Source organism: Rissa tridactyla, chromosome 9 (assembly GCF_028500815.1).
Source record: "Rissa tridactyla isolate bRisTri1 chromosome 9, bRisTri1.patW.cur.20221130, whole genome shotgun sequence".
In the NCBI taxonomy this organism is placed as follows: Eukaryota; Metazoa; Chordata; class Aves; order Charadriiformes; family Laridae; genus Rissa; species Rissa tridactyla.
In genome coordinates this window covers 2,396,500-2,408,690 of record NC_071474.1, presented here as the reverse complement: position 1 = coordinate 2,408,690, position 12,191 = coordinate 2,396,500, and the positions used below count along the sequence as shown (strand labels likewise).

The window sequence follows — 12,191 nt, the reverse complement described above, 5'->3', positions numbered from 1 at the left end:
GCCATCCACCTCCCGCTCTGAACCACCACGGCTTTTTTCAAAGGCGAGTTTGAAAAAAGTGTTGTGGATTCCTCGTTGAGGGAAGGCACTTTGAGGTGAGCAAAATTTATTAAGAAAACGGCAGTTAAAGGGCATTAGGTCATGGCTGAGGTTGAAAAGGGAGGTGAAAGCAGATCCTTTACCATTAATTCACACACCCCTTATTTTAGTACTTCTGTAACGCTCCCTAAGCTTCCCTCGGAACTGGGAGCATTCCACTGAGTCATTGCACATACAGTGCCTTAAAGCTCACGTGGAGGAGGAAGGCCCTCAGTGTCCTTTCAGTGCCCCTGAACTGAGAAATCCATATTCTTAGTTCTGGCTTTGCAAGGTCGACCCTCCCGCAGCCCAGCGTCACCAGCGGGGTGCCGCGGTGCGCTGACGCCTTGTGCAAACGAGCAGCCACATCCCCAAGTGCTCTGCCATCGCCGGCTTTTCTCAACATCGCTATTTTCAGACACCATTTGGAGTTTAACTTGCTCAGATTGCAGGTACAGATCACCTAAAGTAGTGGTTTTCCGAATCAAAATAGGAGCTTTTGCTTCTGGAAAATGCAAATTTATCTGAAATGTTTTATGCGTTTGAGACCAAGTGGTGTAGTACAAAATGTTAGTGATACGTAAACCAGCTGTGTGGAACAAACCAGCAATGATGTCACAGGTTATAGCTGTCCTGGAACGTGTAGACTAAGATCACAGTGTATGTCATTCATTTGGGTTGAATTTTGTTTAAACTGCAAGGAGAGGAATATTAAGCCTCTGCCTTTAATAAGCGTTGTCAGATGACCAGCCATCCAAGTACAGAGCCTTCAAAATATATCAGGTGTGGGGATTAATGCGGTTCATAACATCCATTGGAAGGTGAATGATTCACAAGGAGTGAATATTCCTCTCATTAAACCTAATGGGGTCACGTCAATGGAAGCTAATATATTGTGAATTAATATGTTTTACTAACATATCTAAGAAAAGTCCATGTGGCAGTTGGTAGAATGCTGTAGTGTATCTGCAGAACCATAGCAACATGCAAGTTTTAACTTTTGTTTGATTCCTGCTTTAACTATTATTCCTTTCAAATAATTACTGATTTTTCAAGTGGTATTTGCATGTTATTTTGCAGCACAGATTTAGTTCTGAAAAACAAATGGGTTTTCAAGAAGACAGTTTAGTGCAGGGAAATCAGCTACATCAGTATCAGGGAAATCAGTTTGAAAATTAAATGTTTTGATATTGTTAGGCAGCACTGTAAGTTTTACAAGAAATTACTAAAAATGTAACCCGTGATTTCCATTTCTCTGTGGTTTCTCATGTTCTGCTCTCCTCTGTGCAAAGTGTCATTGCCACAGCACCTTAGAGCGCTGATTACTTATGGTAATCGTCCTTGTAATTTGCCTGGAAGATTCACTCTTGCTTCTGAAAGTACTGAAATACTGAGTAGATTTTAGTCAAACTAAGTTTTTTCCAAAGTTTCAGATGATCAGTCCCATGCAGATATATGGAAATGTTGTAGGCATCTTATTACTGGATCAATCGGGATTTTATGCCGAACAGTGAATATTCTGAACTTCCTTATTGATTTAATCACAGCTTTTGCAATTAGCAACTCCCGTTGTGTGCGTTTGTATATACACACTGATTAATTTAGCATTAACTGAATTTAAAAATTACAGGATTAGAGAGTATAGTTACAGTGGTCGCGTCATTTACTGCAGTCTTTTTGAATGCGAGTATGCAATCAGTTGGAAGTCTGACCTCCAGGTAGATAATCCCAGCTCAGACAGGCTGCCGCGCGTTCCTCCTCTGCAACAAAGTGATCGGGTATCACTGAGACATCTCACCTCCTTAATGAAGTGATTTTGTTGCCTTTTATCTGTGTGAAAGACAAAATGTACCAGGATTTTTGCTTAATGATGGTGTTGGTTTTTGCAGTGTTTAAAAAAAATCCAGCAACATAGAGGACTCAAACAGAATTCTTAGTCTACGTGTTTAAATTATAAAGCTCTATAGGTCTCTAACATTTAGCTCGGTATTTAAAATCTCATGACATAAAAACATGATGTTACATCAGTTCACTAATGAAAGCAAATTCATAAAGATGATGCAATTAGCGCTATACCATGTTTGGGATTTGAAATACTTTTATTGCAGCTTTTTTTAATTAAAAAATCTGATTTCTTTCAAATATATACCAGAGGGTTTCTAAATCCAGTTTGCGAGGGCTTTACTTGTTTTCCAGGATATTCCCAGTGCATCCGTGAGCGTATTCCTGATCTTGCTCTCCGACAGAATATGCAGATGGGAAGGCTGTGTGACATACTGGGTATGTTGTGAGCTCTTGGCTGCCTATTTTCTGATTGCTATTTGCCCATACTCGTGAGTAATAGAGAATGACCAATGAGGAATTCCTTTTCGTATTAATGTTAACTGTAGAGTAAATATAAACTCAGGAGTAATTTATCCGCTATGGCATTTGCTCCTGTCCACATTATTCCTAAGAAGAACATGCTGATTCTTTCTGACTCCGTGATAAGGTAAAGCAGCCTCATCCTGTGGCATGCTGAGCACCACAAACGATCAAAAGTGTTTAGTGTTCTACAAAATTAGGTAGCTAATTCTGCTAGTGTTCATTCAGGCTCACACGGAGAGAAAGATGCTTTAGAAAAGAGCAAGACCTTATTTAAACCTTTTTTTTTTTTTTTTTTTTAATTGGCAAACAAGGCAAAAGGCATACGTTAAAAAGTTTTTCCTAGAATGACAGTCCTCTTTTAAGCAAAGCAGTGAAGAATATTATTTGTCAATGACCAGCTTCATTGGCTCCCTGGAATGACATGCTTTACATGATTCATGTATATTTCAGTATCATTATTATTTCATAAATGCCATTTAGTAAGTTTGTAACAAAAATACATTAGATCCAGAAATTTACAGTTGCCTAAAATAATAATGTAATTGCCTTTATATATTATCTCGGCACTAATATTGTTTTTCCACAGTAGAGTTTTGTTTTTTCACTTTTTTAACAGAGATTTTTTATGTGTGTCTCTAAAATGATAGTGAGAAACCTAAAGGGACAAAGTCAACACATTATACAGGCATTCTTCAGCATTTTAAAATCTGTGACCATGGAAATTGGTTCTACCGTAAAATGTAAAGTAGACCATGAGTAAGATACAAACCAGTTAAATATTGCCTAAATTATTAATTGGATCAGAAGCTTTATCTGTGCCTGGCAAAGGGCTTTGATATTTACCATATTGGTTTTCTTTTTTTTTTTTTTTAGAATGCCAGAGGATTTCCTTGCTTGTTATGACCTGCTATTAGCTACTCTGTCTCTGGAGCCTCCCTGTGTCCAAAGCAGACTTGCGTATCTCTTTATAGGGCAGTGCTCAGAGTAGTTAAATGTGTTGCAGCATTTTATTCAACAAATTCACTTGAGCTTGTCACTTTTTGACAGCGCAGTCCATTCAGCGTTACAGCCAACATCGGCCAGTCTTTTGGTACCTTAGCTGGTAAATTTTCAGGGTCATTTTGCAAGTCTGAGTAAATGCATAGAAGCAATAGACTATTAACTAATACAGTTCTAATGAACTGTTAATTATTTAAAAAAACCTATATGGTAATGAACTGTGTTATATAAAGGCTCTGTTGGGGCTTCAGATACAGGGCTGGTTGTCAGATGCTGTACTACTAAAATGCTTCGGGTTTGATTCTGGCCTTCCATTTGTAATGTGGGTTGTTTGCCTGTAGCAGTGGGGAAAACAAAGGGAATGAGCGGGATATCTTATTCCTTTATAACGTTAGGCTCCGGGTGTCCTTCGTTCAATACTTGCTTTGCTTCCGATTCGTTCATATGTAATAGCAGTTGTCCCTGACGCTTTCCAAGCTCTTGTTCCTGTGCCCAGTAAAGACAATGAAAAGAATTCCTACTGATTTCAGCAGGAGTTGGATCAAAATCTAGAGGTGCTTTTTGGCAGTGTATTCTAATGATGTTGCAAGGCCTGTTAATTCATTAACTCATCTATTAACATTAATATTTTACAAGAGCAGAGTAGTTAAAATCGTCCAAAAAGGCATACATTAAAGACTTTCACTTTCTCACCTCTAAGTGTTTGTGTATACGCAAAGTCTTTCAGCCCAAGTTGTTTTACATGCAGAAAAACAGATTTTCACCCTGTGGTATTTAACTAGCTAATCTGCACAATCACATGCTCAGCAATAGTTATTAATGGTATCCTACCGTGAGCTTTTATGTGGACAGGACAAGAATAGGGACAGGCCGTGCAAAATCCAGGCAGCATATGAAACCGCTATTTCATCCGCTTTCTAAACTTAATAGCTCAGTTTTATAATTTACTGAAGTTAATGGATATATTTTTAAAGCAGTGCACAATTCCCATTGATGTTAATGTGAGTCGTGCATATAAATCCCCCTGCAACACTTTCAAAATTCTGCCCCCAATATGTTTTGCAGATTGAATTCCGAAAACTAGTTATTTCTTTGGGTTGCTGACCTGTCTTCAGAGAAATGCTGAAGCAGAGAAAAAGCAGTTAAACCACTAAGATTTGGGAATTACAGATCTCATTTTTATTTCCAGTGCTCTTTTAGGGAAGCTGTTTGTTAGCAAATGATCAGGAATTATCAGACTGCTGTTCTGAATGGAGTCTACCTTTCTTTCAGTAATGAACGTTGTGCCCCTTTGTTTTAGATGCCAACGTGGACGTCATCTACATCTGCCCCCTTCATCTGAGTGAGGAGTTACTGCAGTATTACAATAAACTCCTGGGTCTGCAGGCAGCTGTTAGATCTGGGAACCCTGAGGACATGGGTGACCTGCAGGACAGGTTCAAAATTCTCACCCCTGAAGCTATAAACAGCTTCCCTGTGAGTTTGTCTTCTAATTACTACAGCTTGAGGGATGCAGTAAAATTAAATTGGAAATTTTATAACTTGTAACGCTCTGGTACACATCAGTGAAATATTATTGCAAGTTTAAGGGCTTTACTGATTAGACTACTAGTTAGAGCATTGGAAATAAATATCCCGGTTTAGCTTTATAGACTTAGTTGAGGTACTCCTATATTGGCTATTTGTAGACCACTGTCCCTTCTTACTATATGCTTGGGACCGGGAACTTGATAGATTTATATCTCTAAGCAAATGGTAGCAATAAACCATTCTTATTACTCAAACTTTATCTCTGGGAAACCCAGCATTTAATCATTCACGTTTTTGTAGTGTTTCTTTCAATTAAATCCAATGCAGAACTTTTTAAAGAACAGAACTTAAAACAACTTAGGTCAGGTAATACAGAAATATTCCTTCCAAACCTGTCAAGTCAGTTTCAAATCCATGTGTTAAAACATGGTCTAAAAAGAGACCTTAATGAGCGTACACTACATACAGTGTTTCTGAAAATACTGCAGAGCAGCGAAGACTCTTTACAGTGGAGAATAATTTTATATTGTAAATACTAAGTCCACGGCATCTTAGCTGAGATTTGATTTTTATGAAGCTTTGTGGTACGTTTATATCTCTGGGGTCTATGCGTGAAGCCCTGCTCCTGTTTTTGATATATATTAATAACGCTCTTCTAGTTATTTTGTTGAACAAGTATTTGTTATACCATATATTGATTGAAACCGATGGCTTCAGAAGGTAAAGAAGCTTTTTATATTTCATAAATGTGTTGGTTTTCAAATGTAGTTCTATAGTAGTGTACCGTTCAGCAAAACACTCGTGTATATTTATGAATCCTTTTCTGTTGAAATAGTCTGAAAATACCTATGTGAGAAAAGTGCTTGGCTCTGTTGCTGTAGAGGGAGGGACCCCTGAGCCAGAGCTGTCTGATAGTTTTGCCATAGTTAAAATGAATTCTGTAGAAATTAATGTGTTCTGTTTTCTCGGAAGTTGGAGAAAAGCATCAAGATGATGTTTGTGTTTTTAGGAGCTGGCTTTTCTTTAGTATTGTCTTGTTCTCCGAGTACTGGAAACCTACAGGAATCACAGCTGCCTGTGCTGGGCCTTCACCTTGTAAAGTAAAATTATTGGGATAGTAAATCCTTCATAAATACCAGTAATATATTTTTTTTTCTTTTTAAATTGCACTTTGACAATTGTAGCTTTTTTTTTTCTCTGGATACTGGGTTGTTTTTCCAGTACTAACTACTAAACATGGTAAAGCAGGTTGTTTTCAGGCATGCATCTCTTGTGTATAGCCTTCACTCTTCCCATTTCTGTTGAAATATTCCAAGTTTCTTTTCCAGGTTAACAGCAAACAGCTTTGTGAAAATTTATTATGCAGCTATGATTTACTGGGAGAAGTTACATGCTCTGACGTAGGGAGGTAACCTTAGTTACAAGGGCTACGTGGTTCTTTCATGGCTACGGATTGCACTGCTCCCCCGGTTGTGGAATGCCGAGAAGTGTATTAGTGCCAAGTGCCATCAGAAAGAACGGGCAATCTCAGGTTTTACGTGACACCAGGCTGAGGTAAACCCTCGGTTGTTCAGTGTGGTGCACATCTTTATATGCAAAATCCCCAAGCTACCTTGTTTTCATTAAGCCTGTGTTCTTTCCCATCTGCTAACTATTGTGTCCAAGAAATCTACCTTTTTTGTGAAGAAGAATCTGTACTCATAACTGATCCTAGTCCTCCATTGGCTTCAGTGACGGTGGATTTAGCAGTCGTTTTGCCTCTGTAAGTGTTAGAGCTTTATAGGTTCTTTTTAAGCATCTCTCTTCTAGGTTATTTAATGAAAATTTTTTGTTGTACCTAATGTATCTAAATTTATTCCTAATATATGAAAGTGGCTTGAAGGCCACCCTAGCAGGCCCCTTTGAGCAATTCTAGAAGCAGAAATCAGCCTTGCCTGGTGTCCTAGCTATTTTGATGGAACTGGATGGAAAGAAAATCTGTGGAAAAGACACCCAGATAGATGCAGGTACCCCTGTGCTTCCTGGCGTCTGCAGGGGGGAGGCAGAGGGAGACTGTGAGAAAGGGGCGTCCATATACCATTGTCCTTAAGCATTTGCTAGCTGTTAGAATGACCTCTTGTGACTCGGTGCCTCCAGGTGCAGTGTGAAGCACTTCTAACAAAGGGTTACACTACCCTCATCCACCGCTAGCAGTTCATCAAAACGGTGTAGTGGTAGCTTTGCTCATCGTTTTGGAGCTGATGCCAAGGTCAGCTTCTCTGATCTTGAAAAGTTTTGGGTTTTTTTTAAATAAAATCAACAGGCTTGAGAACCAAGAACTAGCCTTTTGGTTAACCTCCTAACCACTGTTCTGTGCAGTTGTGCAGAATTCTGCGGGTTCCTCAGTTCTCCTGCCTTTACCTGCTTTCACTCGCACTACTATATATTATGGCAGCTATACCACTCTCAAAGCAGGAATGAACTAGATTTTACAGCCTGTTTCCTGCACTCTTTAATTAACTGTAAAATCCATTATTGAGAGACACAAAGCAAATCTCGTCCCTACATCACCACTCGTGGCCCCAGGGAGCAAGTGACCGGGGCTGGAAATTGATCCTGTTCTCTACACGGCAGAACTCTGCCATGAGACCAACAGAACGGGCCATCTCCCTGCTTTTATACCAGTGCTCAAGAGAAAGGAAACAAATTAATCAGAACATTAAGAGTCTCTGTTTTAAAACTGATGGAAGGAAAAAGACTCCAGCAAACTTTTTTGTGGTTGTCTTTGCTGTTATAATTCCATGACTCCCTTTTTTCTACTAGAACTTTGAAGAGTATCTCATTTCTCTGACTTACGTCCTCACTGCCCTTGCAGTACGTCTGGCGCTTTGCAGAGAGGCTTGGGTGCTTTTAGGTGCTGCGTGTTTGGTATGAGAAAGCACTGAGGAATTGACAAAAGGGCATTCCTGTTGTCCACTTCCAGGGGCTCCCCCATCTCCTTACCCACCATCATCCCCACACAAGTATTGGAATCAGGATTTATACTTCAGTCCCTGTGAAGGAGCATCCAGGACTTTGAAGGAAAATGTTCTGGGTTCTCTGGTCCTGGAAATCCCTAGCAAGTCCAGTATTTATGCTATCTTGGAAAGGAATACTTTGCTGACTAGGGCCTAAATTAAATGAAATCTCTATGTGAAGATTTTCTTCTTGTTATGATTATGATTTGTTTACAGCAGTCTATTGCAGTGGATTCTTTTGTACTATTTCTGCATGATGGCCGTCCCTATCGTTCTCAACCTCAGTGTACCTCTGTCTGTACCTTTGGAAAGATAATTGGGTTATCTGTAGGCCATGCATAGGATATGTTCTAGAAAATATTTCTGAGGTTTCACCTGCTATGACTACTACGCTTAATTTAAATTTAGAGGTTATAGCATCTGTCATGAATGCTTTGTTCAGCGATAGATCTTTTTTAGAAGAAATGAAAAATTCCTTCAAAAAAGTTGAAGACCTTGTACTTTAAACAACAAAAATACTGCCCTCTCCTTGAGTATTCTGCAGTTGCGTTTACCGTAGCTATCAGAACTACTGTGTAATGGAAATGTATATCCCCAGTAATTTAATGTGATCAGTGAAAGCTTTTGTAAATCAAAGTGTTTTATTCTCAGAGAATCACTTAAAATACTGCTGAACTGTATGGTGAAATACATTCCCTGCTATAGGGGTTTTTCTTCATTTTTGTATTGATTTTTAGGAGCTTTAGAGTTAAACCATGCCAGAAGTGTTGCTGAGATGAATCACTATTATCCAAAGGCCACCAGCCTCTCTGCCGACTGACAGAAGGATAATTCCGCATGGATCAAATAAATACAGATGTGTAGTAATTAGTTCTATTCCCAGTGAGCCCATTTCCAACACACTAAAGATGTGCACGATTATGGAGCCTCACCCCAACAGCTTTTATCAATTTAAACTGCTAAGCTACAGGATAGGTCATAACCCAGCCTGCTATTAATAATGTATTTATTGTGTGCAACATTATAAATTAGGTTCATGGAATAGAAAAGAACACCTTTTAACAAGAATAATGTTGTCTTTATACAGAAGCATCACATGTGCCTAGCCACTCAGCTGAAGTACAGTCCCAAGACAATCAAAAGAATAAAAATTCTTATCCAGAATAGAGATGCCTACATTGTTGGAGGGGTTCCCCACAAAGATGATTTAGCAGTGGCTGCCATGCTAAATGTGCCTATATTAGGCTCGGTGCCAGAAGTGGCTCATCTCTATAGTAGCAAGTCTGGAAGTAAACGAATTTTTGCCAGTGCTTGTGTGGCAACCCCTCCTGGAGCATCTGACATCTACAACGATGACCAGGTAAGCGGGATGTGGTCTGGGATGTGTCAACATGCAGATGCCGCTTTGCACTTGGTAGGAGGCAAACTTTGTACAGTCGCAGTGACTGTATTGATTAGACCTGAACTGGGTTTGATTAAATCATGCGTGAGGTTGTGTTCTTTTTGGCTCTATCTGACCAATTAAATGCAATTTGTATCCTAGTCAGGAAGGAATACAATTGCTCTGGTATTCTCCATATTCTTTCTTGAGAATATATGAGGGCGTTTGGTCCCGTTATTTCAGAGAGTTTGTGTTGCTGCTCCATGGCTGAAGTCATGACCTCAATGAGACTAATAGGAGTTTTACCAGCGACTGAAAATAAAACAGGGCTTTCTGGGAAACTAAGTGTTTGATGAAGGAAAAACTTCTTCCACTTAGGAAGTCAGCCTATTCTAATTGAGGTTCACTGAGCATATGCGCAACTGGAGTTTTACCTTGTATCTGGCTTATCATTGCTAAATTCACCTATCTTGTTAGCATGACCAGTAAGAAAAGAACAAAATATTACTCAACTAAAATTACAAGGCAGAAGAGTTTTCTGTACCGTGTTCCGTTTACATATGTTTATTTTGCATTCAGGGTCAGTGTTTCCTTCTATAAGCTGATTTTGCAATTTGCAATGAGATGTCTAAGTATGAACCGTACTGATTTTTTAAAAATTAATTTTATGGTGGTGCTACATCTCATACAGGAAAACAATCAGTGCCATGGTTTGGAGGTATTCCTACTTCTTAGAGAGGCTTTTCATGTTGCTTTGCTTTTTATTAATCACCTTTAACACTGAAAACAATCTAAGCTGCACAAATATACTGCATCTTCTATAGTAGATGAAATAAATATATGATCAGTCATCTGAAAAACAACTCTTTATTTATTGTTAAATAATTTATGTAAATCTAATACTTTTGACTCAAACTACAGTGTTACGGAGGTTCTACTTCTGCTGTTTGCTTGTATGAAATATTGACATTTTGGGTTAAATAATCAAAGCAAGGTGATGCTATGTTAAAGCACAATTCAATTTTCACTTAAAGATAGAACATAATTCTTTATGATTGGTACAGTCCTTACAATACTATTGATCCTTTTCGATACTGTAGGGGAATCATCAAGGAAAACACATTTATGCGATTCTCAAAAGCCACAGATAATAGCATCTGGGATGCACACGTGATTGTATTTGAGGTCAAGGTTAAAAAAAATAAAAAGTCCCTAAAATTGCTATGTAGAAGTGTAGAAGTCTCTAGCCAATGCAACAAGATCTCGTAACACTTTTACCAGGTTCAAAGGCATCTGCAGTTTGTAAGAAGATAATTGCATCCTACACCAGCTGGGCAAAGGCATTTGAAAGCCATTTAAATCTGTGTACATACACAAATAAATAATTAGCATTTTTATAAAGCCTGCCTGGTAACTCCTTCATACATTTATAACCATATAATGTACTCTCCAGTAGGAAAATTTCACAGATGTTTTGGCTGGTGTTAGAATCTGGCACAATTGTTTCCCCAATTTTGCAAATAGTGTAGTCCATCCCGTGTTGTTCCCTGTCACAAACATTTATTAAGCAGTACTGATTATCCAAAAGCTAAGATCACAATCAGGAAAAGAAAAAAAGCCTGGACAGGCAAATTTCTCTCTGCAGAATACAGCTTCACCACCCACCAAAGGTGCTCGTTGCTGTTTGGCGGTCTGCACCAGTGGACTCAAATACAGAATGAACAGACCATAGGTTCTTCATCAAAAAGCATTCAACGTTGCTGTCGTTACATATCCAAGGTAGCTGTAACAACACAAGCATCTCTAAGAAAAAGAAACTGAATTTAGGAAGTAAGTTTCAAGTCCAAATATCTGAGAGCTAGAAGTCTGAATTGAGGAACAATTTAATATTGTCATAGTGCAAAACATCTTTGTGTCGTTGCTCCGCAGATGATTGGTGTTCTCAGCCAGCTGATCGTGGACAATATGGAAGTGCGGCGTTGGTTGTTTAAAGTGAATGATGAATCTGGAGGAAATGGCACTGCCTATTGTGATATTATTTTGCATTTGAAATGCTTCCACTGGGTTCAAAAGGAACGTCAGAGATACAGCCCTGAGCTATGGAGTCAGAAGCGGGCCCATGTAAGTAAGGGAGGAGCAGGGTGTCGTCTTTGTTGTTGTGGCTTCTTAATAGTCCACTTGGCTTCTTCCTCACAGTTAATCTTTTCCCTGAGCTTTCATTTTAAGGCTTTGGTAAGAGTTGCTATCACAGAGACCAGACTGGCTTGTACAAAGCAATAGGTAACAGTAATTCAAATAAAACAGTTAACTATTCCAAAATATAAATGAATGCCTGTCATCCAACTGTGGAATAAGTTGGGTGTTGTAACACTTCATACATAGGCAATAATGTGCAAATTTTACACAGTGCTTTTTATCCAAAGTGGGAACGGGAACATGTATAAGTGGAAGTAGATAGGCAGAAGACCCTTACGTCTACACAGAAACTTGAAATTACTGAACAAAAGTCTTGGACTAATATAGTTGAACAGTACTAATAAATTTGAAATCACGTACAAACTGATTACTTCTTAATTTGGTTTTCTAAGGATTTTTTTTCCTGTACATTTTTCCTCAGTAATAACTTTTAAACCTGCCATCCATTTTCAGCTGTGTAAGACAGAACACTTGAAGTCTCAGAGATTCTTAGACTCCTGCATGTTTGATTCACAGTGGGTGTTTGGGTAAGGAGAGAGATCCCATAAATGAACTCATGTACTAGTAGATCCCTAAGAAGCCACAAGATTGAGAAAGGCTGGAAGAAGATATATTTTAACCGCAGGAAAATCCATAGGAAACTA

At 38.7% G+C, this 12,191-nt stretch overlaps 1 protein-coding gene across 2 annotated transcripts in view; it reads left to right on the top strand.

The window, feature by feature from the left end:
* The window catches only part of IQCH (IQ motif containing H), a 73,127-nt gene that overhangs the window by 24,821 nt on the left and 36,115 nt on the right, over positions 1–12,191 (top strand). For both annotated transcript variants that reach the window (XM_054213509.1, XM_054213510.1), the window contains 4 exons: positions 2,275–2,358; positions 4,745–4,920; positions 9,058–9,330; positions 11,281–11,472. In XM_054213509.1, the coding sequence (XP_054069484.1) occupies positions 2,275–2,358; positions 4,745–4,920; positions 9,058–9,330; positions 11,281–11,472 (725 nt within the window). The remainder of the gene's footprint in view (positions 1–2,274; positions 2,359–4,744; positions 4,921–9,057; positions 9,331–11,280; positions 11,473–12,191) is intronic.